Here is a 26880-nt window from a genome sequence, read left to right as displayed (position 1 = left end):
TTCAGAAGGAGCTTTGAGGAAAAAGTCATTTGAATATAGACTTCAATATTATGCTTAACCTAGCATTTTTATTGCTAAATATCATTTATTCACATAGGGAACCTATAATGCTGAAAAAATAATTAGATGTTAATAATAATTCTGAATGTGTTCCAATTTAAGAGCTGTAACTGATTAACTGGAATCTTGTTAACTAGAGTCTACCCTTGGCTACATACTACTTTAAGGAGAAGCATAAAACCAAGCAGTTTCATAGGAACTCATTTTCAAAGGGAAGTTTTAGGAGCTTATATCATACATTTTCAGTTTCAGTACTATTTGATTTTTGAGCTAAAACAACACTTCAGTTTTAGATAGGAATATGACCAATACGTGAAATATTAATGAAATATGATAACATTATTTTACATTGAAATTAGAAAATCTATAATTCCATGACAGTACTTTCAGGACTTGGTTAGGTTTATTAAACCAACTTTTCATGTTTAAAATGAGGAGCCTGAGGGATGTTAAAATTTTAGGACACGAAAAAGGATTGGATTATTTTTATTATTGCTTTTTAAGGCAGGAAATGTAATTTTTAGGTGGGTTTTATTGATGAGCGTTAAAAACAAAGTAGGAGATCTGATTACCCTGGAAGGCACCCAGAGTGTAGCTCCCATGTTCTGGTTAATTGAGGTTTTAGGTCATTATGCTTTTATATAGACCTTGCTTTTTCTGTGGTCTTCGTTTGGTAAGAGCAGAGGTAATTGAAGAAATGTTATGTCTTTTTATAAATGAAATTCAGGATATTGATTTGTTATAAGATACAGAGCTTCAGGGATATGGATTCAGAAGTGGTGGGAATGATTTTATGCAATCGGTGTTCTTTTTGTGGTTGTTAATCCTCCCCCGGGGATATTTTCCATTCATTTTTTTAGAGAGAGTGAAAGGGAGGGGGAGAGGCCGAGAGAGAAACATTGATGTGAGAGAGACATCCTGCCGTAACTGGTTTGGCTCAGTGGATAGAGCGTTGGTTGCCTCTGAGGGTTGCCTCCTGCCGTAACCACCGGTTTGGCTCAGGGGATAGAGCGTCGGCCTGCGGACTGAAAGGTCCCGGGTTCGATTCCGGTCAAGGGCATGTACGTTGGTTGCGGGCACATCTCCAGTAGGGAGTGTGCAGGAGGCAGCTGATCGATGTTTCTCTCTCATCGATGTTTCTAACTCTCTATCTCTCTCCCTTCCTCTCTGTAAAAAATCAATAAAATATATTTTTTTAAAAAATGGGTTGCCTCCTGCAGGTGCCCCAACCTGGGCTGGGAATTGAGCCTGCAACCGGGGTACATGCCCTTGTCCAGAATCGAACCCAAGGCCCTTCAGTTCACTGGCCGAGGTTCTGTCCAATGAGCCACATCAGCTAGGGCTGCAATGTTGCATTCTTTTTTTCTTCTTCAATGTTGTATTCTTGCATTGTTCAAAAAACAACCCTTAAAAGTGACATTTTGACAGCAGTAGAGACTGTGCAGGCCAGAACCCTCAAACTATGACAGTTCCCTGCCCATGTGTCAGGCTGACAAACAGTGCGTAATTTTTCCATAGAGCCCCCAGCACCTAGAAATTGGAGTGTGGTGTTAACTTGTTCCTGATTTAATAGGTCCTTTCTAATGTTTTTGGAATATTTTTGTTCATTTTCTCATTTAGCTGTAGGGTGATATTATTAGATTAAATTTTTTCACTAAATCAGTTGCTAAGGTTTTTTTATTTTTAAAGTTCTAGTCAAAAGAGTCCTGGCCGGTGTGCTAAGTGGTTAGAGCATTAGCCCAGCACCGAAGGGTTGCAAGTTCGATCCATCCCCTGTCGACCTGGCCTGGTGCAGGAGGCAACCAATCGATGTGTCTCTCTCACATGGATGTTTCTCTCTCCCCCTCCATCTCTTCCTTCCTTTTATTCTCTCTCTAAAAAAAAGAAAAAAAGAAAATAAATAAAAGAAATCAATGGAAAAAATGTCCCCAGGTAAGGATTAACAAAATAATAAAAATTTCTAGGTGAAGATTCAGTAATTACAAAGTAACTGAATTTAGAACATCTTAAAAACCCATAAAACACTCTCACAGCTACCTTTCCTTCCATTCCAAAGCCCCAGTAAGAAATAGGTGGTGCGCAGCATGGTACAGGAAGAATCATGTTGTTTTAACCTTTGGTCAGGCATGAATATTATTTTACAGTCATCTGTTTTGGACCAGTTTTATTCTCTTGTGACAAGAACCTCTAGAGTCTGCTATTTTTCAATCTACCTTGATCTATAATTTCTTAAACACATTGTTTAGGACAAAAGATGTTTTTCTTTTCCTATATCTACTCTTTAAAATAAAAATTTAAACAGCTTTATTGAAACATAATTCACATACCATAAAATTCACCCTTTTAAAAATATACAATTCAGTGTGCAATCATCACCACTATCTAACTTCAGAATGTTTTCATCACCCCAAAAAGAAACCCCATAGCCCTTAACTGTCACTCTGAATTCCCCTTTCCCCCATCTCCTGGCAACTGCTAATCTGGACTTGCCTAGTCCGGACATGTCATAACACTAGAATCATACAATACACAGCCTTCTGTGGCTGGCTTCTTTCACTTGGCATGACGTTTTTAAGATTCATCCATGTTACAGCCTGGGTCAGAACTTCATTTATTTTTATGGCTGAATAATATTTGTATAGGTTTGTGTCCCTCCAAAACTTCTATGTTGAGACTGAATCCCCCTCCCTCAAGTCTTAGTACTTGGAGGTGGGGCTTTGGGGAGTTGATTAGATCATGAGGGTGGAGCCCTCCCGGATGGGATTAGTGGCCTTATAAAAGCCCCCTTGCCCTTTCCACCAAGTGAAGACACAGAGAGAAGATGGCTGTCCAAGGAACCAGAAAGTGAGCTCTCACCAGACACCACATTCCTGCACCTTGGTCTTGGGCCCAGCCTCCAGAGCGTGAGAAATAAATTTCTGTTGTTTATAAGCCATCTAGTCTGTGTTATTTTGTTACAGCAGCCCAAACAGACTAAGGCAAGGTTCCATCAGTTGGATATACAACATTTATTTTTCCATTCATCAGCTGATGAACGTTTGAGTTGTTTTCCACTCTGTGGCGTCTATGAGCAATGTTGCTGTGGACATTCGTGTACAGGTTCTTGTGTGGATATGTATTTTCAGTTCTCTCGGGTATATACCTAGGAGGGGAATTGCTGGGTCTTATGATAACTCTATGTTTAACATTTGGAGGAGCTTCCAGACTGTTTTCCACAATGGCTGCACCGTCCTAATTCAACATTTGAACTCATAATTACTCTAGGAGAGTCTTTCTAGCCAGGTACATATTTCACAGTTGTCAGAGAGTTTTTAATTCATTTTTTTCTCTAAGAGGAAGGGAGGGGGAGAGAGAAACATCGATCAGTTGCCTCCCTCACGTACCCTGACCAGGAATTGAACCTGCGACCTTTTGGTGCACCGGATGACGCTCGGCCAACCGAGCCACACCAGCCAGGGCGAGAGTTTTCTTATTAGAGGGTTAAGTCGCTGATTATTTTCCTGGTCTAGGGACAAACTGGCATTTCGTGCAACCAGCTTTTTCCTTTGCTGTTATCTTCCCTATCATTCCTTCCAGGACCTTAGACTTTGAGTTGAAGGGAGTTTTGAAAGCTCTGTCCTCTACGCGTAAGCAGCCTTCCCTGTCAGACAGACCTACCTTCCCATGTTCCTGACAGTTGATCTCTCAGCTTGGGTACTTGCTCGCACACAAAGCAACCCTTTTCTTTAAAACATTGTTTGAGCCTTTAGTCAGCTTTCCTTAGGACTAAATCTTATCAGTCCTGCGGCTCTTTGTTGTTGCCACCTGTCACTTTAAGAAAGGCCGAGCACATTAGTGGTCCACAGTCCACGCCCCCACCCAATGCTCCAACCAATGGAGCCAGCCAGCCAGGGCTGCTGCTGTGATTTTTATTTTTAATTTGCTACTTGTTACTTACCCAATCTTCACAGTATAAAACGCTTAGAAATATGTCTTTAGAATCAAAGTGAATTTTTAAAACTCAGTAAAAATGAATGTCATCTTTGTTTAATACCTGTGTAAAGTCTAACAAAGACATTCTGCGCTCTTCTTAATACTGCATAATTTTTTGTTATATAATATAGTACTTAAATTTTAAGGATCACCAAGAAAAAATTGAATGTCATAAACTTAAATTGAAGTATGTAAAATTTAAGAATGATTTGTATAAGTGGCCTTTAAAGAACATAATTCATTTCATCTTAACTGCAGAATCCAGTCACATTTAATTTTGCATATTTTAGATGTAGCTAATGATGAATGTTGGTAGCACCAGCTGCATAATACATGGGGACAAGTGCAGAATCAAAGTGCAGGGCCCCTTTGTTCAAAAATTAAGAATTTCAAAATGACAACAGCGTTGAACAAAGCATGGGGGCCCAGCACCGGGCCTGGGTGTTCACAGACTTACACTGCACAGTGTTCGCAGTCAGGATGTGGGCCTAGCCCGAGGGTCCGTCCTCTGGGCACTCTTTCCGATAAGCCAGCTGATGCACAGCCCTGGGGTCACCTCCCCGCTGGCCCCCTCCCCCCATTGGGAGAATTATTCTCTGGTGGCCTCAGGGTGGAGGCTGCACGCTCTTCTCTGTCCCTAGCCCCTGACAAAGGACAGACCACTCTGAGGTCACAGCAGACAGTGGAGGCTAATGGAGGAGCTGTCCCTTTTGATTGGGGGATTAGAGCCTTTGCCTCAAGCAGGTTATGTTTACCTTGAAAATGCCTTGACTAATTCATGCCAGTTTCCTGTTACTTACAGACTTAGTAAGAAGGATAACAGAAATAATTAAAATTCTTCAGTAATCCCTGATCTTTTTTTCTTCTTCCATGCATTTCTAATGTTTATCAGAAGAGCTAGTAAGCAACATAATGCACTGTCTTGCGTTTCATTCCTCCCCAGGCCACATTCACTTTGAGCTGCAGTGATGGAAGGAGCCGTGGGAGGACTAGAAGGTGGGCAGCAGCCCTGCGGGTATCTGAGCGCCTCAGTTACCAACGCTGTGTTAATGGCAGGCACCTGGGATACTCCCGCAGCCTGGGTGGATCTGGCTTCTGGGTTGTGTTTGTAAATATCCATTAATATCTGCCCATGATTCCTGAACAGAGCATTTTCATTTGGCAACAGTTTAAAAAGTCCATTCATAAGTGTATGGAGCCTTATTAAAAGAAGCAACTAATGAGCATTTTCTCAATATTTAAGGCCTAGGATGGAAAATTACACAAATGCTTTTTTGTATGAAATCTGACATTTTTAAACCTTTACTAACTGGAGGAACAAGTCCCAGTGAGGTAATTTCATAACATAGCTGTTCCCCCTAATGGTGACTTGTATTAATAACTGCAACATTAATATTTGATGAACTGTTTTAGATAGGTCATAAACACCAGTGATGAATACATATTTGCTTATTCAGTTGAGAAGTTTCTCAACCCCATTTTTAAAGAATTATTCTTTCTTACTATTCTTGAAAGGTTTGAGATTTTTTTACTATAAAAAAGTAATGTATGAGAAAGTATGTCTTCGGTGAATATGAATATTTTTCTTACTAAGTATATAGCATGTGGATGTCGTTTCCAGTGCTGACGGACAGAGTGGCGCCAGGGACAGTGAGAAAGCCGGTGTGGGCCATTAGGCTGGGTTTGGGTTAGGCCTGGAGGGAGAGGCCAAAAAGTTCCTGTTTGATCTAGAAACGCAGCTGAGTTGTGTAGAGGAGCAGAAAGGCATTGGGGGCAAAAGCCTTGTCTTGGAATAGAGCAGTCCTGACTGTACCTCCTCCTCTTTTGGAAACCCAAGTATAGACAGACAGGTAAACTGAGGCAAGCTGGTGCAGTGGGCAGTGGTGAACCCCGACATCTGAGAAACCCCCAGTTAGTCCCTTCTGGTCAGATCGAGAGCCTTTCTCCTGAGATGCGCAGGCACGGTTCCGTTCCCCTGCTCGGACCTGACTGCCTGGGAGGGGAGCTCACCCCGCTGAGGCTCCTTGGCCGCCTCTGCGCTGCGGCTGTTGTCTAGTGACTGTCTGTCAGCTGCCTTCACCTGGCTTTGTCTGGTGTATTGTTTCCTGGAACCCATTTCTAATTCCCAGATGACCTGAAAAAGCAATTCATATCATCTATTATGAATTCATCTTGGAACGCAAATAGTGTTCCCCTGGGAACATTGTTATAAAGTGTTTAAGCTCCAAAAGTGATTGTCAGAAACCTGTTTAACCCATAAGAAGTGAAAATTGGGCACACTTGCAGTAAACCATAGCACACATCCCGTCACAGTATTAATACTGGTGAGTATATAAACTGCCAATGAAGTGCTTGTTAACATGTGGTAAGCCTGGCTGGCATGGCGCAGTGGTTGAGCATTGACCTATGAACCAGGAGGTCACTGTTCAATTCCCTGTCCGGGCACATGCCTGGGTTGCAGGCTCGATCCCCAGTGTGGAGCTTGCAGGCTCGATCCCCAGTGTGGAGCTTGCAGGAGGCAGCTGATCAATGATTCTCTCTCATCATTGACGTTTCTCTCTCTCTCCCTTCCTCTCTGAAATCAATGATAATAATAATAAAAATGTTGTGGTAAGTAGGCCTTGAAGTAGAAGAGTGGTTTTAAAAGATTTGGGGGCATCAGCCATGGCCAGGAACTCCCTGGCTCGCACCTGGAATGGGAGGCAGTAAGAGAGAGTTTGGGGAGGAGGGTGTCAGTTGGGGAAAAAGGAGACATATGTAATACTTTAAACAATTAAAAAAGAGAGAGAGTTCAGGAAGGAAGGAGGAGTCTTGACCTGGCTTCTGAGTGACCCAGCCTGAGAGGGAAGGCGGGGAGTGGCCTGTTCATTGTGACCTTAAAAGGAAAGAAGGCCGCAGGAGGGAGGCGACCTGGGGCAGCAGGATCCTGGTGCCCAGGTGCTCGGGAGTGAGGGATGGAGGTGGTGGTGCCTGGGCAATGGGCCTTCCGAAAACTTGGGCCCCCGGCAGGCCATCCTTTCAAAGAATACTTCCTGGTGTCTTTCAAGGAATGGCTCATGGTCAAGTGTACGTAAGGTTTTTCATCAAAGAAAATTTCACTTAAGAATTGCTGTTTAAAACTGTTCATTGAGTTTCTGAAGCTCCTAAATCTGTATCACATTTGCTCCTTTGTATGGAGGTGTTTTACTAAAGCGAATGTGAGAAATGCATTTGACCCCCTCCAAAGGGTCTCGATAGGATTTCTGTGGCGTTTACTGCAAGTCACCCATGCTAATAATGGTGACCTAGGGGCTTCTAACACTCACCAGGAAGGAGCAGCGAACTGCAGGCCTCCTCTCCGAGTTGTTAGGATGCAGGGAGACGTTGCTCTCTAAGGCAGTGCTTCCCCAAGCATGTTACATGCACAGGTGTGGTTTGGTGAAAGGGGTCTGTTGGTCACCTAAGTTGAGAAATGTGTTAAACAGGTTTCATTACTGCAGGACTTGCCAGGCCGTTAGTGTATTTGTGTGGATGTTGAGGAATTGCTGAGTGGGGGTGTGGTCAACATTTAGGCAAGTAACTTGATCATGGACTCTTCCTGAGGCATCTCAGGCACCAGTGTTCCATGGGACACACTAGGAAATGCTGCTCCATGTGTCCCCCTACCTCCTTACTGTAAAAAATAAAAGTACAATTTAGAGCAAAAAGAAGTTAAGATGACCTAAAATACTGCCTCTCTCAGATATCAGTCCTAACACGTGTAAAAATCTTTCCCTTGTAAAAATTTATCTACATAGAGTTTGAAACAAAATGAATTTGTTTTATACAGAGTGTTTTATAATGTTCTCAGTGTCAGTCATTAAACATTTGTCTCGGGTATGGCGGGTATAATAATCCATTAGCGGGACGTGGTAGGATCTATAGGGTTCCCAGAGTGTTTGGTGTCGGGACCCCTGTGCTCTCAAAAGTTATTGAGGACCCTGAAGACCTTGTGTTCATGTGGGCTGGGTTAGAAATTACACTGAGAGCCTATTAAAATATTTATTATCTTATTTAAAATAGCAGTAATAAACCCATTAGATGGTAACAACATATATTTAATGAAAAATACATTTTCCAAAACAAAAAATAATTTAATAAGACTGACACTGCTTTACATTTCTACTGTTCTCTTTAACATGGGTTAGGAGAAGACAGCAGGATTCTGCATTCTACCTGTTGCTATCTGTTATTTGGTTGAAGTAGATGAAAAAAAATTGGGCCTCGCCCAGATACATGGCTGGAAAAGGGAGGGCTTTGTGAGCCCCCTAAAAGGGTCTTGTAGACCCCCAAGAGTCCTCAGACCACATCCTGATAACTGTTGCTGTTGGGCAGTAGTTGTCAGAATACAGTTGGGGGCTATATCACCCAGTGATATCATTTGCTTCTAAATGATAGCTGAAATAGCAAAGGAAAGCTTGCAAATAATTTACCTGGAAAAAAAATTAGAGTTAATTGAACTAATTCCTATATCCACGTCTGTCATTTATACTGTCACTTGCTTTCTTGAGTGAGAAGACAGGCGCGGAACAGCATGGATGGACCTAGAGATTATCACGCTGAGTGAAATAAGCCAGTCAGAAAGACAAATACCATGTGATCTCATTTAGATGTGGAATCTAATGAGCACAATAAACTGACAGACAGAATAGAAACAGAGGCATGGATGCGTGGAGCAGACGACAGATCTCAGAGGGGAGGTGTGTGTGGGGGGGACTAGATGAATGGAGGTGAAGGGATTGGCCAGAGAACATATGCATAACCCAGACACAGACACAGTGTGGTGATGGCCAGAGGGAAAGGGGCTGGGGTTTGGGGGGATGAGGGCAAAGTGGAGAGGGAATGGGGACATCTGTAGTTGTGCCAACAATAAAAATAAAGCAAAAAGAAGAAGAAGAAGACAGGCGCGGGCCTGGATTTGCTTTCAGTGTTCAGCAGACCCCTACTGCCACCAGTGAGGGCCCTAGGTGGCGGCAGTACCCTCTGTGTATGTCCGGATTATTACTTCTGGGTTCTTTTTAATTTTATTAAAGGACACATTCTTAATGGGGGAGAAGACAGGAATGGATGGAAAAGCATAAGTAGATGTTAAAATCAGGTTTATTCTTTGGTAGTATACACTTCCCATAGTAATATTTTCTGTAGCGTGAGATCTAGAAAAGAAAAAAAAAGCAAGCATGTGTATTTTTTTTTGAAAGATTACCAATTTTTTTCTTTTCTTTCCTTTTTCCCCCCGCTCAGATGATGGCCCTTTGAGACCTGGCCTGGCTGGTTTCATTGTAAAAACACTTTTTATAACTACTGCAATAAGAGAGGCCTGTACTGCCGTTCGCTTTAATTTCCTGAAAACTTGTTGGGCATTTTCTGGAATAAGTCATGCATGGGCTTGCACCTGTCCTGTTAGTCTGGGTGGGGAATGGTCGGTCGGTTTGTTTGTTTGTTTGTTTGTTTGTTTGTTTGTATCGCCCTTGTTGACCGCGGCCTAGTTCTTGGCTAGACTACATCCCACAACTCGCTTCCCCTTGCGAGGCCATCTAACCCTTTCCCTGTTTTTATGATGAAGTCCTTCCTGTGCTTGTAAAATCTGTCTTCCCACTTTTTATGATCTCTGGCTACTTATATTCATTGCATTAGAATGTTTAGCACTTTTAAACCCCTAAACTTTAAAGATCTGCTAATCTATCTTAAAAAACCAGCTTCTGAGTTATATGGCTAGCATTCTAGAAGGGATTTTATAGATCAACTAGAGGCCCGATGCACGAAATTCCTGCAAGGGGCTTGGCCCTCGCAGCTCCAGAAGGTTATTTAGCTGTCTGGTCTAATTAGCATATTATGCTTCTATTATTATAGATTGGCTCAGTAAGCCCATTTACCAGAGAGGAAAGCAATTGAAGTTGTTATTGTTGTCACTATGATATTGATATAGCTCAGAATAGGAAAAGTAGGAATACGTAGTAGAGACCAACGAGAGTGTCCTTAACCCTGTGTCTTTCTGTAATGAATAGTGTTCATCCCAGCTTCGGATCAGGGAGCTTTGGGAATCTCTAGTGCTGTTTTCTCTCTAGGGTGAGCACCGGCCTCGGCTAGCTCCTCTCTGCCAGAACCCATCCAATCAGGGGACCCCTTTCGTCTTGGAGGGCAGCATTCATTGTCAGCCGTCTGCCTCTGTGTCCCCACAGGATAAAGGCTGCGGCAGGGAGTGCAGTGGCCTGGTTAAGAACATGGACTTTGGAGCTAAACTGTCGGCACAAAGCCCAGCTCTGCTGTTAGGCAGGCTTCTTACTCTCTCCGTGCCTCAGTTTCTTCATCCTTCTTCATAAAAGGAGATTAGTACCTATCTCATAGGGTTCTTAGGGGTAAACTGATTTTGTAAGTGTTTAGAACACTATAGTAAACTGTTTGGTGTTTTATAAACTCCACTAGAGGCCCGGTGCACAAAAATTTGTGCACTGGCGGGGGGCGGGGTGTCCCTCAGCCCCACTTGTGCCCTCTCACAGTCTGGGACCCTTCGGGAGATAACAACCTGCTGGCTTAGGCCCGCTCCCAAGTGGCAGAGGGCAGGCCCAATCCCTAGGTGCAGCCCCTGGTCGGGCTCAGAGCAGGGCCGGTTGGGGAGTTGGGGCGCCGCCCCCTGTCACACTCAGGGCAGGGCTGATGGGGAGGTTGCGGCTCCACCCTGTCACACACAGAACAGGGCCCATGGGGGGGTTGGGGGACCGCACCCTGTCACACACACAGCAGGGCCGATCAGGGGGTTGGGGAGCTCCCCCCTATCAGGCACAGAGCAGGGCCGATCAGGGGGTTGGGGCGCCTTCCCCTGTCACGAACAGAGCAGGGCGGATAGGGAGGTTGTGGCCCTGCCCCCTGTCACACACAGAGCCACAGAGCAATCAGGGGGTTTGGGCGCTGATCCCGGTGCTGGGAGGCATATTATCCTTTTACTATATAGGATAGAGGCCTGGTGCACGGGTGGGGGCCGGCTGGTTTGCCCTGAAGGGTGTCCTGGATCAGGGTGGGGGTCCCGCTTGGGTGCCTGGCCAGCCTGGATGAGGGGATGATGGCTGTTCGCATCTGGTCACACCCCCTTCAGGGTGGGGGTCCCCACTGGGGTGCCTGGCCAGCCTGGATGAGGTGATGATGAATGTTTGCATCTGGTCACACCCCCTTCAGGGTGGGGGTCCTCACTGGGGTGCCTGGCCAGCCTGGGTGAGGGGCTGAGGGCCGTTTTCAGGCTGGTGGGTGACTGAAGCTCCCAACCGCTCCTTTTTTCCTTTTTTTTTTTTTTTTTATTCTTGGATTTATGGCTGTCACTGGAGCTGAGAGCCGGCTTTAGCTCAGACCTCGCTGCTGAAAGCAGGTTTCTGGCTTTGTTTACTTTCTGTATTTGAAACTTTGTTGCGACTCCAGCTCTGAGATCCCGGCTGACTGAAAACAGGTTTCTGGGGTTTTGTTTAGCTTCTATATTTGTAACAATGTTTCTTAGCAGCTCAGAGCCCAGCAGCGGCAGGCGGGGAACGTTGGAGTCCTCTGTCACTGAAGCAAGCAAGCCTCCTGTTCGTGTCAGTAGCCTGGCTGCCAGCCGCCATCTTGGCTGGCAGTTAATTTGCATATCGCCCTGATTAGCCAATGGGAAGGGTAGCGGATGTACGCTAATTACCATGTTTCTCTTTTATTAGATAGGATTCTCTGTAACTATCCCTTTTTAAAATTGAGGTAAAATTCACATTACATAAAATGAACATAAGTTTGTTGTTTTTTAAAGAATAGTTTATTGGTTTTTAAAGAGAGAAACAGTGTGAAAGCGTAACGTCGATTGGCTGCCTAGGTCTGTGTCTAGCTTCATTTTTTCCCATGTGGCTGTCCAGTTGCTCAGCACCATTTGTTGAAAGACTTTGTCCTATTGTGCTGCCTTTGCTTCTTTGTCACAGACCAGTTGACTGTATTTATGTGGGTCTATTTCCGGGCCCCCTACCAGGAATCGAGCCTGCAACGCGGGCATGTGACCTTGACCGGGAATCAAACCGGCAATCTTTGGTTCATGGGATGACACCCAACCAACTGAGCCACACCGGCCAGGCCAAAGTGAACATAGCTTTTAACAGTTCTAGGTTCATAGCAAAAAGTAGTAGAAGGTACAGAGCGATTCCCTATATCTGGTCCCCACATGCACAGGCCCCCCCACTGTTGACGTCCTGCACCATAGCGGTACGCTCATTACCACTGAGGCCCCTACCTTACAGCATCACCACCCAAAGTCCACAGTTTACACCAGGGCTCACTCTTAGTGTTGTACCTTCTGTGGGTTTGGACAGATGTATGGCATGTGTCCACCATTGTAGTATCACACAGAGCAGTTTCACTGCCCTAACAATCCTGTGCGCTCTCTGGTCATTCCTCCCTCCCCTCGAGCCCCTGCAGCCACTGATGCTTTTACTGTCTCCAGAGTGTTGTCTTGTCCAGTATGTCACGTAGTTGGAATCACAAGGTAGGTAGCTTTTCAGGTTGGCTTCATTCACTTAGTCATGTACATTAAGTTTCCTCCATGTCTTTTCATGGCTCGGTAGCTCATTTCTTTTTAGCTCTGAATAATATTCCGTTGTTTGGATGGACCACAGTTTTACCGTTCCCCCACAGAAGGGCATCTTGGTCTCTCCCAAGCTTTAGCAATATGAGTAAAGCTGCTGTACACACCCATGTGCAGGTCTTCGTGTGGGCATTTGGGTAAGTGCCAAGGAACATGCTTGCTGGGCATATGATCAGAGTGTGTTTATTTATTTATTTTTTCCTTTAATTAACCTTTAGTTTGTAAGAAACTGCTAAACTGTCCTCTAAAGTGGCTGCACCATTTTGCATTTCCACCAGCAGTGAGAGAGAGTCCCCATTGCTCCACGTCCTCACCAGCATTTGCTGTTGTCAGTGTTTTGGCTTTTGGCCATTCTCATTAGGGGTGAAATGGTATTATTATTATTGCTTTGGTTTGCATTTCCCTAATGACTTATGCTGTTGAACATCTTTCCATCTGTATATCTTCTTTGATGAAGTGTCCATATTTTTAAAATTGTGTTGGTTTTCTTATTGTTGAATTTGTATATTTTGGATGACTGTCCTTTATGCGATGTGACTTTTGCATATATTTTCTCCCAGTTTATGGCTATCTTCTCATTCTCGTGATACTGTCTTTTATAGAACATAAGTTTTAAGTTTTGATCAAGTCCATTGATTTCTTTCATAGAGTGTGCCTTTGGTGTTGTATCTACAAAGTCATTACCATATCCACGGTCATCTAGGTTTTATCCTATTAGCCTTCTTGGAATTTGGTGGTTTTGTGTTTTACACTTAGGTCTATATCCCCTTGGAGTTGATTTTTTTTTATTTTATTGATTTTTTTACAGAGAGGAAGGGAGAGGGATAGAGAGTTAGAAACATCAATGGGAGAGAAACATCGATCAGCCGCCTCCTGCACACTCCCCACTGGGAATGTGCCCGCAACCAAGGCACATGCCCTTGACCGGAATTGAACCCGGGACCCCTCACTCCACAGGCTGACGCTCTGTCCACTGAGCCAAACCGGTAAGGGCCCCTTGGAGTTGATTTTTGTGAAGGGTGCCAGGTCTGTGTCTAGCTTCATTTTTTCCCACGTGGCTGTCCAGTTGCTCAGCACCATTTGTTGAAAGACTTTGTCCTATTGTGCTGCCTTTGCTCCTTTGTCACAGACCAGTTGACTGTATTTATGCAGGTCTATTACCGAGCTCTCTGTTCTGTCCCACTGATCTGTCTGTCAGTGCCTTCACCAATGCCTTACTGTCTTGCTGGCTGTAGTTTTATATAAGTTTTGTTCTTGTCTTTCAACATGGAGCTGGCTATTCTGGGTCTTTGGCCTTCAATCCCAAAGTTTGCCAGCCTGCCTGGTTTCCTTCTCCTGTGTGCCCCCTGGTGTAGATACCACCTTTCAGATGGGCAGAGGGTTTGACAGTCAGAGTTCCACACACAGGAGCCAAGTTGGGAAGGCATGGCGCTAGCACCCCTGGTCTAAGCTTCTCGGCAGCCTCATTACACCGACGTTATTTAACGTGAACCTCCAGGTCCTCCCGTCCCATTGGTGGGGAGCCAGGCCTCTCCCCTCCTAACTTGTTGCTTCGTTCCCCATCCATCCATCCATCCATCCATCCATCCATCCATCCATCCATCCGTCTCATCCTCAGATTCAAGGTGAAGGTTGAAGAGAGTCATCCAAGTCTGAGCCTTCAAAAGGTCATCATTGATGTTTCTATCTCTCTGTCTCTCTTCCTCTCTGGAATCACTAAAGAAATATTTTAAAAAATAAAATAAAACGCCCGTCTTCTTCCCTGTCAGACCAGGTGCCGTGCGGTGCCCATTCCTTAGAGACCAGCATCTGCCAGTGGGCAGTTCTGTCTAACATTTTCCCAGGGCCTGGGGTCAGAACCCAGAGTAACTTAGGGAAGCGGGTCCTTTTCTCCTTCCTGCGGTCCTCGCAGCCCTGGATGTGGGCTCCCACGTCATCACGCCGGTTCTGCTCTCTCAAACAAACCTGCTTCCCGAGAGGCTCAGCGGCAAAGCAACAGTGAGCTCTCCTCTCCTGTGTTGATTGTAAAGACGTTACAACACTTATTTAACCACTGACATAGGGGCTCTGTGTGGAAGCAGTCGTCTTGCTGTCATTGGTATTGTAAGGATGTAGCTAGTAAAGACACAGAAACTAGCAGAGCAAGGCCAGAGTCCTGATTTTTCTGGTGCATCGTGGGTTTGTTAGACAGTCCCGTCAGCGCATGGCGGGACCTGGGTGAAGCTGTTTAGAAGTCGCACTGACGGTGAATGCCATTGAGTGCGCGTGGCCTTTCCTGACTGTGCACGATAACGCTTTCCATTGTGGGTGAAGGTCAGGAGCCCGAAAACACACAGACCTTGGAAATTACCACTGGACTATTATGTTACAGTTCAGGACAGCGCCCCGTCCTACTTCAATTCAAGACAAGTGTGACGATGATAAAGAAGAAAGGAAAGGGCAAACCTGGCCTGTATTTTCTGATAACGTTGCAAAGTGGGAAATTTCAGGAAGCCATGGCATGTATATTTTTGGCATAACTGTATTTCTGATTGACTTGCATTGTAAGAGTTAATGGATAAACAGGCGCGTACAAACCACACAGGTGCTCTGAACAGTTTCCATGCACATGATGACTGAGAGGCCTTAGAGGACTCCATTCCCAAGTGTTTTCCTTCCCCAGCTTGCAGGGCGCTGGGGTTTCTTCTCTTATTTTCTAATTTTATATTAAACTAGAGACCCGGTGCACGAAATTTGTGCATGGGGGTGTGTGTGGGGGGATGTCCTTCAGCCCAGCCTGCACCCTCTCCAATCTGGGACATCCCTCTCACAATCCAGGACTGCTGGCTCCCAACCGCTCGCCTGCCTGCCTGATCACCCCCTAACAACCCCCCTGCCAGCCTGATCACCCCCTAACCACCCCCCTGCCAGCCTGATCAACGCCTAACTGCTCTGCTGCTGGCCCAGTTGCCCCTAACTGCCCTCCCTTGTAGACCTGGTCACCCCCAACTGCCCTCCCCTGCTGGCCCAGTCACCTCTAACTTCCCTCCCTTGCCAGCCTGATCACCCCTAACTGCCTCCCCCTGCAGGCCTGGTCCCCCCCAACTGCCCTCCCCTACAGGCCTGGTTCCCCCCAACTGCTCTCCCCTGCAGGCCTGGTCGCGCCCAACTGTCCTCCCCCATCTTGTGTCCACATGGGGGCCTCTGTCTTGTGTGTTGGAGTGATGGTCAGTTTGCATATTACTCTCTTTTTTAAAAAAAATAGATTTCTTTATTGATTTCAGAGAGGAAGGGAGAAGGAGAGAGAGATAGAAACATCAATGATGAGAGAGAATCATTGATCGGCTGCCTCCTGCACACCCCCTACTGGGGATCCAGCCCACAACCCAGGCATGTGCCCTAGGCTGGAATCGAACCTGGGACCCTTCAGTCCACAGGCTGACACTCTATCCACTGAGCCAAGCCGGCTAGGGCTTTACTCTTTTATTCGATAGGATCATAGAAGTTCTTTGCAAAATGCAAGTGTGGGTACCTTAGGTCATTATCATTCTTTCTGTTGTTGTTACTCCTCACCCGAGGACATTTTTCCATTGATTTTTAGGGAGAGTGGAAGAGAGAGGGAGAGACAGAGAGAAACATTGATGTGAGAGAAACCAAGGCACGTGCCCTTGACCGAAATCAAACCCAGGACCCTTTGGTCCACAGCTGATGCTCTATCCACTGAGCCAAACTGGCTAGGGCAGATCATTATCATTCTCCCAACTCCAGTTAGGTCCTCAAAGGAGCTGGCCAGTCTTGGCAGGATTGTGGGGACCAGCAGGTGGGAGCAGGTGGTTTTGATTTGGTGCAGATGCAGAGGCCTGGCGTCTGGAGGCACGTGCTGCTGGAAGGGCAGTGGTCCTCTAGCTGAAGCTGCAGGGACCTGGAGCAGTGAGTACAGAAGGGCAGCGGAGTGACGCTGAGGATGAAGTTCGCACTTGTGAATTGCGTTAGAGAATTAATGGTCATGCATGAGATGATTTCGCTTAAGGGGGCTTCTATGCTGCAACAGAAACAAGGAGCTCATGGCCACAGCTATACCGGTTTTAAGCTGAGCTTGTGTCCTGAAGAGGGAAACCAGAGACAGGCCCCCCTGCTCTGTGGGTGCACAGAAGGCAAGGAAGCCTTGAAGAGCGACCCAAGGATGGCCGTGTCCTTACAGAGGCTTTCCAAAGGCCTCTGCTGCAGGCCCCGTGGCCGTTTGGTTTGGTCATTGCTGGCGAGGGCGGCAGATCTGAAGAATGTCCCCTCCCACCTGCCCAGCCCCAGGTCAGCCTGACCGGCTCAGACTCCAGGGTGCGGCCCAGCGGGTGGAGTTGAGGGAAGATGTCTAGAATGTCTGCCTCGCTTCCCGGTGACAGGCCACTGCTGTGGTGGGTGATGGAGGCATTCTTGGCCTCTGGTTTGGTCTTCGCTCCTCTGTTAGGATACCAGCCTGAATCACCACCTCTCCTCACCACAGAGATAAACATTCTCCATTCCATCCCTTTCTCCCCTCCCCCTTTTTACTCCTCACAAAACTGAGTTCTGAAATATGGCTCCTCAGTATTCACACATGAACAGCCACCACCTGAGGGACAGAGCTTGAGAAGCCCTCAGAGGACCCTTGGCCCTAAGCCCAGTGCCCATCCACGCTGCTCAGAGGAGATCCCCAGTTCCCCGGGATGTTGACCTGCAGACCCCATCGTTATACGCCGCCTGGGGTGCTGCAGGATTCAGGCCCAGTGCCTCTCCGTTTCCAGGGATACGGGAGCCAAGGGCAGGGTCCAGGCCCGGGCTCCAGGCAAGGCCCCGGCCAGGGAGCCAGGCTGGCTGCAGGGCATTCATGCCTGGGCCCTGAGAGAGACCCTGTGACCCCAGACCACTTCCCCCTGGCCCCTCCCAGCAGGACCCCGAACCTCAGGGAGAGTTCCTGAGTCGAAGGACTGTCTTCCTGCCCACCTCGCCTGTCACCTTTCCAAACTTCTAGAAGAGTCAGGCAGGAGCCTCTGCCATTGGAAATCTTGTAACTGGGCACGGGGCTCCCGGATCAGTGACTGCCACAGCAGTTTGTGACATTAAAGAGGAATAAATATGGGAGGTTCATGAAGCCTGGGGGACTAAAGTAGATAAGGAATACAGAAGTGACGGTTAGACGCGCCCATTATGGTTTGGGTTCATGCCTGGCCTGTTAATTTTATGGGGCAACTCTTAATATTGAGTAAAACAATTTAATTAGAAAAGTAATTGACTTCTGCACTTCACGCTGGTAAAATGTTTTCATTTGCTTACTAGAAAAGCTTGTGAAAATGATGTTAGGTTGCTTTGAAAATTAAATAACTTTTTATAAAAACCTGAGTGGTAGAAAAATGAGATAATGGTTAACTGAAGGGTAGCCTCTTTGAGTGTAAGCATTTAAGTAAGCATTTGTTTCAGACTTCTTTTAAAATTTCACATTTTTCCTGGTAATATTGAGTAAAATATGCCAACTATCCTTGATGACTTAGGATCAGGTATTAGACCTTAGACCAGTGGTTCTCAACCTTCTGGCCTTTTAAATACAGTTGCTCATGTTGTGACCCAACCATAAAATTATTTTCGTTGCTACTTCATAACTGTAATGTTGCTACTGTTATGAATCGTAACGTAAATATCTGGTATGCAGGATGGTCTTAGGCGACCCCTGTGAAAGGGTCGTTCGACCGTCAAAGGGGTCGCAACCCACAGGTTGAGAACCGCTGCCTTAGACAGTGTGTGCAGAAGTTGGTGGGTCTTCACAGCCCCTCCCGTTAGAGAACAGACCTGGGACTTGTTTAGAGAAGGAAATCCTTACGTCGTTCGTCCACCGCCCACCCAGCCATCTGTCTGTCTGTCTGTGTAGTTGCCTTTTCATCTTTCTCATAGCAGTGAAGTAAGAACGTTTGATTATGTAACCTCCTGAACAGGGTAACGGAGATGCCATCCATGAAATTAACTAGGGAGCAACCTGGAAAGCAGCCCTCTTGGAAGCGACTTTTTATTCTCAGGAAAAGCATGTGTTTCTGTCTTTCACTTGCACTTCTCCCCATTACTCAAGGGGACTCTGTCAAGTTATCTTTGTTACTTTGAAGCTTTCTGGGTCGCCAGCCTTTACAGCCCCTGGAAATGCAGCAACAATGTGGCACGTCCCACCTTCCTCCCTGGTCCGTTTCCCAGGGTGGCCAGCGGGGAAGTCTCCTCCAGGAACTGTTGAGATATCGCTGCCAACACCATGAAATACAAGTGCAACTTGAGCACCACAACGTGCAGGAAACCTAGTTTTCTAACTTGGTTCCCCGTCCCACTGAGGTGCTGGATGGAGGTGCCCGAGTTCCGAGGATCCACTGGTAGATTTCCGTGTGAAACGGTGATTTCCACCTGGACTGGTGTCCGCGGGCGTCTGAAGCCCCGAGAGGCCCCTGCCCAGTGTTTTGTGTTTTCACATGTTTTCCTGCAGAGAGGGCTCGTGGCGTTCTTTCGGTTCTCAGAGCCCAGGAAAGGTGTGCGCTTGGCTGCCGAAGGCCCTGCCCCTGCAGGCACAGACTCCGGCTGTTGTCTCAGGTTTGGGGCTGCTAGAGTTCAGCCAGCTCCCTCTCGAAAGTCACCTTTTACATTTTTAAAAGGAGTCCCATAATAGCACTTGACAAAATCTAACACCCTGATGTCGGGGATTTGTTTCAAAATAATGGAAACTGGTGGTTGGAATGGGTAAATCAAACAAGAGTGGTCCTGTTTTGATCACTGTAATGGTTGAGTCCTGGATACATGGGGTTTATTATTCTATTCTTTCTACTTTATAGCTTACATAATATAAAAAGATAAAATTGCCTGACATAAAACTTGTGTGGTCACATCCATTGGGTGGCTAATATCAAAACCCAGAAAATGACAAGTGTTGGTGAGGCTGCAGAGAAATTGGGACCCTGTGCTCTGCTGGTGGGAATGTGAAAATGGCGCAGCCGCTGTGGGAAACAATGTTGGCGGTTCCTCAAAGAATTAAAACCAGGATTACCGAATGACCCAGCAATCCCGCTTCTGGGTGCACACCCAGAAGAATTGAAACCAGGGAGGCAAACAGTGTTTGTATGCCCGTGTTCATGACATTATTCACAGTGGCCGAAAGGTACTTGGCAACCCAAGTGCCCTTGACAGATGAATGGAGAGACAAGATGTGGTCCATACATACAGTGGGGTATTATTCAGCCTTAAAAAGGTGACGCATGCTGTAGCTCGCATGGACCTTGAGGACATTATGCCAAGGACAAATACCCACTTACCAACTGTGGCTGATTAAAAGTTTCCTTTAAAAAAAAAAGCCAGGTCATTTTGTTTGCTTGCTTTTTGTTTTACACTTAACAGGATCACTGTATAACGCTACTTCTTTCTTCTGCATAAAAGAGATAAAGTTAGACCTCTCCAGGGCCTGAGCCTGTAGGGATTCCATTAGCTGTAGGTTGTATTTCGGAAGATGATGATGGGGAGGTCGTCATGGGAACGCCTCCGCAGTCTCTCTAGCTCTGGTCCTTCTGCCTTTGTGGTTTTTCCTAAAATATAGCTGCTGCTTAAGATGAACTGATCAGCACATATCTGTTGAGCATCCGTGTGGCAGGCCTAGAGTGGGCCCTTCACTCACATGACCTGCAATCCTCAAAACAGGGTTGTGCAAGGAGGTCCCGCTCCCAACGTACGATGTAGAGATAGGCACAGGTGGTTAAAGAATCTGCCCCTAATTAGAATGTCAGACACAGTTCATTTATTAACTATATCCCTGTCTTTCTTACCAGACCACACTGTTTAAAACTTTGAACAGCTTCTAACAGAATCGAGGGCGCTCGTTGGCATAGCAGAGAGGGGGTGCTCACCCCGTTGCCCTAACCACAGCTCATGCCCCTCTCCAGCTGTGCCTCCTGTGCATCAGTCATCCCAGCCTTGCTAGTCCTAGAATGAGCCACAGCCTTTTCTACCTTTGAACCTTATTTATATTTTTACTCTGTTTAAAAAACCCCCTCAACCCCCAGCTGGTTTGGCTCAGTGGATAGAGTATCGGCCTGAGGACCAAAGGGTCCCGGGTTCGATTTCAGTCAGGCACGTACCTCGGTGGCAGGCTCCTCCCCGGCCTGGGCCAGTCAAGGTACGTGCAGGAGGCAACCAATGGATGTGTTTCTCTCATATCAATGTTTTTCTCTGTCTTTCCCTATTTCTTTTCCTCTCTAAAATCACTGGGAAAATATCCTCGGGTGAGGATTAAAAATAGGTAAATACAATGCCCCCTCAGGAGACTCCTTTGAAGGATGTCCTTGGGAGGTCTCCATTGTGCTGCTGGTGGTCCCCAGGGCTGGTCTCAGATATTTCCAGCTCTCTCCTCCAGACACACACTGGAATTGCCCCTGCCCACCCTGGTGATTTGGGTGGGGCCATGGGACCCGTTCTGGCCCACGAGTTAGCAGTAAAAGTGAGTTGTATTTCATCTGTGCAGACGGGTCCGCTCCCACTAGGCACCCCTCCAGAGTGCTCAGTCTTACCCTGGCAATGGTAGGGCCACATCTGAGATGGAGGCTGCAGGTCTTACTGGCTCTGCTGACCGTCCGAGTTCCCACCGAGTGAGTTCCCGTTGCCAGTTTTTCCCACACCCCACAACCCGGTGATTATGGCCACAGCAATCCAGGCTGTGACGGCGTCGGTACGTTTGTGTTCTCTGGCAGATCGTGCCTTGCCTCCCCAGGCTCAGCACCTTGCAGTGCACTTATGCCTCGCAGATGGTCCTGGGGAAAGACTTCGGAGGGTTTTAGTGTCTGTGCAGACTTCAAGTCCATGGTGACGTGAAGCCAAAAGGACCTTTGATGTCAGGCTGGTTTTCAAGGATCAGAGATGGTCTGATCTAAATATGAATATGGGACAATGCTTAGAGAGTCCATAAGAATGGATGCCTTTTTATATTTTTATTTTGGAACTATCTGAATAATTTATGAATGTTAAAATGTTTTCTGAGGAAAATATAATCAGTTGGAGATTTTATATTTATATCATTAAAGACACTTTTCTGTGCATATTGCCTTTAACAAGGGGTCAGCTAACACATTACATTCCACTCCTTAGTGAGTCAGGAGCTAGATTTTTAAATCAAAGCCTGGCAATTTGCAGCATGCGCGCAAAGGCACCTGCCGCCACCTAGTGGCGGTGTCTCCTAATTGTATATTCTTTTGATGGACCGAGGTTAAATGTTGAATCTGCAAACAAAACATGTAACATTATCTAATATTTACTGGTGAATTGCCTACAGTCTCTTAAAACATATAGTTTTCGCATGACCGGTGTGGCTCAGTGGTTGAGCGTGGACCTATGAACCAGGAGGTCACAGTTTGGTTCCTGGTTAAGGCACATTGTGGGGCGTGTAGCAGGCAGCCGATCAGTGATTCTCTCTCATCATTGATGTTTCTATCTCTCTCTTCTCCGTTCCTCTCTGAAGTTAATTAAAAATGTTTTTAAAAAACACATATTTGTCATTATTTATTATGATGTCGTTCCTGGGTCAATACGACTAGGTGTCCTGGAATGAGAAGTGGCACGTAGCCAGTGTTTTGGGGAAGAGTGGGTTTCTCTTCGTCAATGAATTTATCAGCCGGGAGCTCTGGGGCAGGGTTGATGTCGGGGCTGCCACACACGGCTTTGCAGCCACCTTGCCGGGGATCTGTGACTTGCGTGGCCTGGACAGGGAGCCAACCTCTCTTTTGCCCACAGAGTTGGGATATACTGGGAAGGCGTAAGTTTTTATATTTAAAGTTATAAATATAAAGTTGAAGTTTATATCCTGAAGTTGACTGTTGTATTCTTTTCACTTTGGTTTTTAAATCAGTGACAATTTTATAACCACAGAAGCTAGCCAGGTCTTAGAGTAACCGTGCACACCCAGATACAGCCCACATTTACAGACGGGCTGATCGCCAGCCTTGCCATTCCCGGATGTTAATCAGTATTATGCCATTCAAAATGTCATTGGCTTTTTTATGATGTAGAATGTGAAGCCATGAATCAGGAAAAGACTTTGAGCACCGGTGACCTGTTCCTAGCCTGCTGGCTGCTAGTCTCTCCGCGTTATCTGTGGGCTCCTTTCGCATGATTACAGAAACATCAGTCACTTGTCTCCATAAATATTTTATAATGCCAATTGAATGTGATGAAATATTAAAAATATCATTTATTAAATATTTAAAAGTTCAGTCTTTGAAACTGGCCAGCTCTCTTCATTCTACTTCCAGCCTAAAGGAGCAATTTAGAAAATCTGAATTATAAAATTAGAATACTGGGAAAAATAAGAGAATTAGGAATATCACTATAAAATTATTTTTTTGCCTTGAACCATTAGTAATTTTCAGTTGCAGGCCTATCATTTAGGGTAGCAGAAATACACATTTTATGCTACTACCTTTTAATACTTTCTGCTATTTTAGATTTTCTGCACTTTGCCTAGTATTTTTACCTTCTTACTGGGTTAGAAAAATTCACTTAAAGTCTAAGGAGTTTTACGGACTCATAGATTGGAATAATCTTCAGTTTCATTTGCTTTGCTTATAATCCTATATAATAAAGAGCTAATATGCAAATAGTCATCATGCCCTCAGCCGTAACGGCTCAGACACTCAACACTGGGGAGAGAGGAATGGGGACCAGCCAGGCACAAATGAGCTCGCAAGAAAGGAATGGAGATCAGCCAGGCTGTGGCCTGGGAGAGGGACAAGCCGCCCGCTCCACGGTCCCGGGCGCCTGTGGCTGCGGCCAAGGCAAAGCCGCGTGCCCACAGTCCTCTGTGGCTGCGGCCGGCCCTGGCAACGCCGGCCCAGGTCCTGGGTGCCTGCAGCCAGCCAGAGGGAGGGAAGCCTGGGTCCCGGGTGCCTGCGACCAGCTGGAGGAGGGAATCCTGGGTTCTGGGTGCGGGGTGAGGCAGAGGCAGTTAGGGGCAATCAGGCCAGCAGGGGAGCAGTTAGGGGCGATCAGGCAGGCAGAGGTGGTTAGGGGCGATTGGGCAGGCAGGCAGGCGAGCGGTTAGGAGCCACTGGTCCCGGATTGCGAGAGGCAGTCAGACATCCCCCGAGAGGTCCCGGATTGGAGAGGGTGCAGGCCCCCCTCTCCTGTGCACAAATTTCGTGCACCGGGCCTCTAGTTTTATTAATAAAACTTGAAATATGAAAACAAATTGGAATTTACTATTGGTTTTAATGGTACATTACTAATAGTAAGTTGAATTAATAGCTTCTGTGTTTTGAAAGGAGAAATCAGTGACAAACTGGAGGTTCTTCACAATGGCCTGTTTACCTGTCACACCTGTAGCCCAGGCAGCCGTCAGCCTGCGCCGTAGCAGGTTACAGAGCAGGTTTCACGAGCTGTCTGGAGAAGTGGGAGATCCAGCCGTTAGGAGAAGCTCCAGCCGGCTGCAGAGTGGGGCTGTTTCCTGTGTTCAGAGGACCCTCCCGGGGCGAGGGCTGCCGCAGACTCGGCCTGCACAGCGTTCCCCCAGTGAGCTCGGCGCCCTCGGAGTGCTGCTGAAGGAGAAGGGCAGGTGCACCAGAACTTCTGAATTCTTCTCTCCCAAGGCTCCTGGCCCAGGGCAGCTTTTGTGTGGGGAGAGCTTTTCCAAAGGCTCCTTAAATCTCGGCCTTTCTGATCTGAGTTTGGTATTCTAGTCGGTCCCTCCATAATCTAAGCACAGCTCACCTTTCCGGACAGGTCCCTGGTTGCACGTGGATCACTAGTTTCTCTCCTCTCCTTTGCTTAGACTACCCACCTGCCAGAAACAAAAAGTAACACCTTTCAATGTTCACAACACCAAGACATACCTGCTTTTCCGTCTCAGCACCAAAACTACTTCTCTAGGAGAGAATTTCAAACCAGGACACTGACTAAAATTTTAAAAAATACAAATTTTTATTGATTTCAGAGAGGTAGGGAGAGGGAGAGAGATAGAAACCTCAATGATGAGAGAGAATCATGGATCAGCTGCCTCCTGTATGCCCCACACGGGATCGAGCCTGCAACCCGGGCATGTGCCCTGACCGGGAATTGAAACGTGACCTCCTGGTTCATAGGTCGACCATGCTGGCTGGGCCAGGACATTGATTTTATTTGTACTATATACAAGGTTCCTGACACACTCATTCATTGGCCTGGTACTTCCCGATGATGAGATGCTAGTTAGCAAACAGCAGGTCAGCCACTCCCAGAATCTGTTTTTGTCCATGTCTGAGTGGAAGAGGAGAAGGTAATGACACAGCAGCACCTTGTGGCATCGCCTTTGTCTGACACTGTCAGCCTGTCATGTGTGACGGGTTTGATCACACCGCAACCTGTGAGGTGGGTACTGTTCCTGTCCTCAGTTTACAGTTGAGGAAACAGGCCCACGGAGGCAGCCAGCTACCTGCCCCAAGGTCCCAGGCTGGCCCCGCTGCCCTCGCTGTGCCCACGGTGGCGAAGAGCAGCAGCAGAGAAGGAGACGGTGGGGCCAGAGCAGCGGGTGCTGGTGGGGCTGGACAAGGGAGCATTTGACCAGAGACCTGAAGTGAGGTGACGAGCCCTGAGACTCTGGCCGAGGACGGGAGAGGTCAAAGCTATTTTAATATCAAGACATCGACTTGCCTTCCCTCAGCCTCACGAGGGCTCGGAGGCTGCCTGGCGAGTGCGGCACGGCCGCCGGAGGCACAGCGGGGACCAGCTGGCTCCTGTGAGGCTGGACAGTGAGCGAAAGCTCGCAGGATGGAAGGGGTGCCGCTCTTCTTGGCGAGCTTTGTTTTAAAAATGCAGTTTTTATGAAAACGGTACTTATGCTAACTTATAATGGTTTTTTTAAATGCATTAATAAATATTAAAATTTATCTTGGTTTTAATTTCCAATACAGTGAATTCTGATAGGTAGGTAGTTAGATCAATTAGATAGGTAGGTAGATCCCACATAAACAAATGCTGTGAGGACCTTTTGGTGGGGCCGGTTCTCGGTGCACACATTTGAAGATACCGTTTAGATTAGATCTGTCAGGAGGGCAAGAATGCGCTTGGCCACTTGGCTCTTGTAATAAGTCCCGGTGAGAAGCATTTTGCGTGCGCAGAGTTTTAAATGCGGTAAAACGTAGAACGGATTTTCCCGTCGTAACCATTTTAAGTGTACAGTTCAGTCGTGTTAAGTATACTCGTTCATATTGTTGTGCAGCCTGTTCCAGAACTCTTCTCATCTCCCAAAACTGCAGCTCTGTACCCATTAGGCCGGTCCTGTGGGTCTGCAGTGACTGTGAAAGTGAAGCAGAGGTTTGCTGGGGCTGGACGTGGCGAGCATGAATGTTTGATGGATGCGTCATTCATTGCAGAGCTGGTAGCTTGTTTCCCTCCCACACGCCGGTCGTGCACTGCGCTGGAGGGGCTGCAGGTGAGGCCCAGGTGCTTCTCACCGGCTCGCTCTCCTGTTGCTCCATAACGGTCATCACCCGCAGCAGGAAAGCAGCATCCCCTTATGGACTGTCGTATTCGACAAAGTTAAACATTTACATTTAATTTCAGATGGTCTGGATTGATGTGCACTCACGGGACAGGGTCTGGTAGTTCATTCAACAAATAGGCACTACCTATCCTAGCTAATAAAAGAGTAATATGTAAATTAACCATCATTCCGCTACAAAGATGGTGGCGCCCATAGTGGCTGGGGCGGGACACTGGAGGCATTGCCCCGGCAACTCGAGCCCAGCATTTGTGCCCCGGCCACACAGAGGGAGGGGAGGGGCCTCGGGCCGGAGGCCAGGCTGAGGGACCCTCCCCCCCTGCACATATTTTGTGCACTGGGCCTCTAGTTGGTCATAAAGTTCCATACCCTTTTAATCAGCTCAGCTAAATTGAGGAGTTCTATGGTTAGTCATATCCTGAGATGTGATACGTTACACCTGAGATATAAGGAGAGCTGGTAACACTCAAGGTGAAAGTAGAAAGACAATGAAAGAGTTCCAGCTCTGAGGTGGAGCCCAAAATGTGCTGGTGGAGCGAGCGCTCAGGGAGGAAGTGATTGCCGTGACCCGAACAAAGCCAGGCCCAGGCAAAACAGGGGGGATCAGAACTAAAAACTGATGGAACCAGGTAAGCGCCTGCCAGACAGCACAGTTCTCCCTTAAAAACAAAAGTAGCAGTTCGGTGCCAGCCCCTCTTCCAGTTATGGCACCAACCCTCTCGGGAGGGGGCGGGGCTGGCTTACAAACTAGGAA

General features: G+C 46.8%; 1 protein-coding gene across 10 annotated transcripts in view; it reads left to right on the top strand.

The window, feature by feature from the left end:
* CLSTN1 (calsyntenin 1) overlaps nucleotides 1-26880 on the top strand; it is a 56158-nt gene that overhangs the window by 3090 nt on the left and 26188 nt on the right. Inside the window, exon 1 of one of the 10 annotated variants that reach the window (XM_036352784.1) lies at nucleotides 25955-26057. The exons of the other annotated variants lie outside the window; for them this stretch is intronic. Within the exon in view, the coding sequence (XP_036208677.1) occupies nucleotides 25970-26057 (88 nt within the window). The 5' untranslated portion in view covers nucleotides 25955-25969. Of the gene's footprint in view, nucleotides 1-25954; nucleotides 26058-26880 lie in introns of those variants that run through there. 10 annotated transcript variants of the gene reach the window in all.

Source organism: Myotis myotis, unplaced genomic scaffold, assembly GCF_014108235.1.
Source record: "Myotis myotis isolate mMyoMyo1 unplaced genomic scaffold, mMyoMyo1.p scaffold_m19_p_2, whole genome shotgun sequence".
NCBI lineage: Eukaryota > Metazoa > Chordata > Mammalia > Chiroptera > Vespertilionidae > Myotis > Myotis myotis.
Note: the sequence above shows the minus strand (reverse complement) of the source record. Positions and strands in the feature narration are given on the sequence as shown.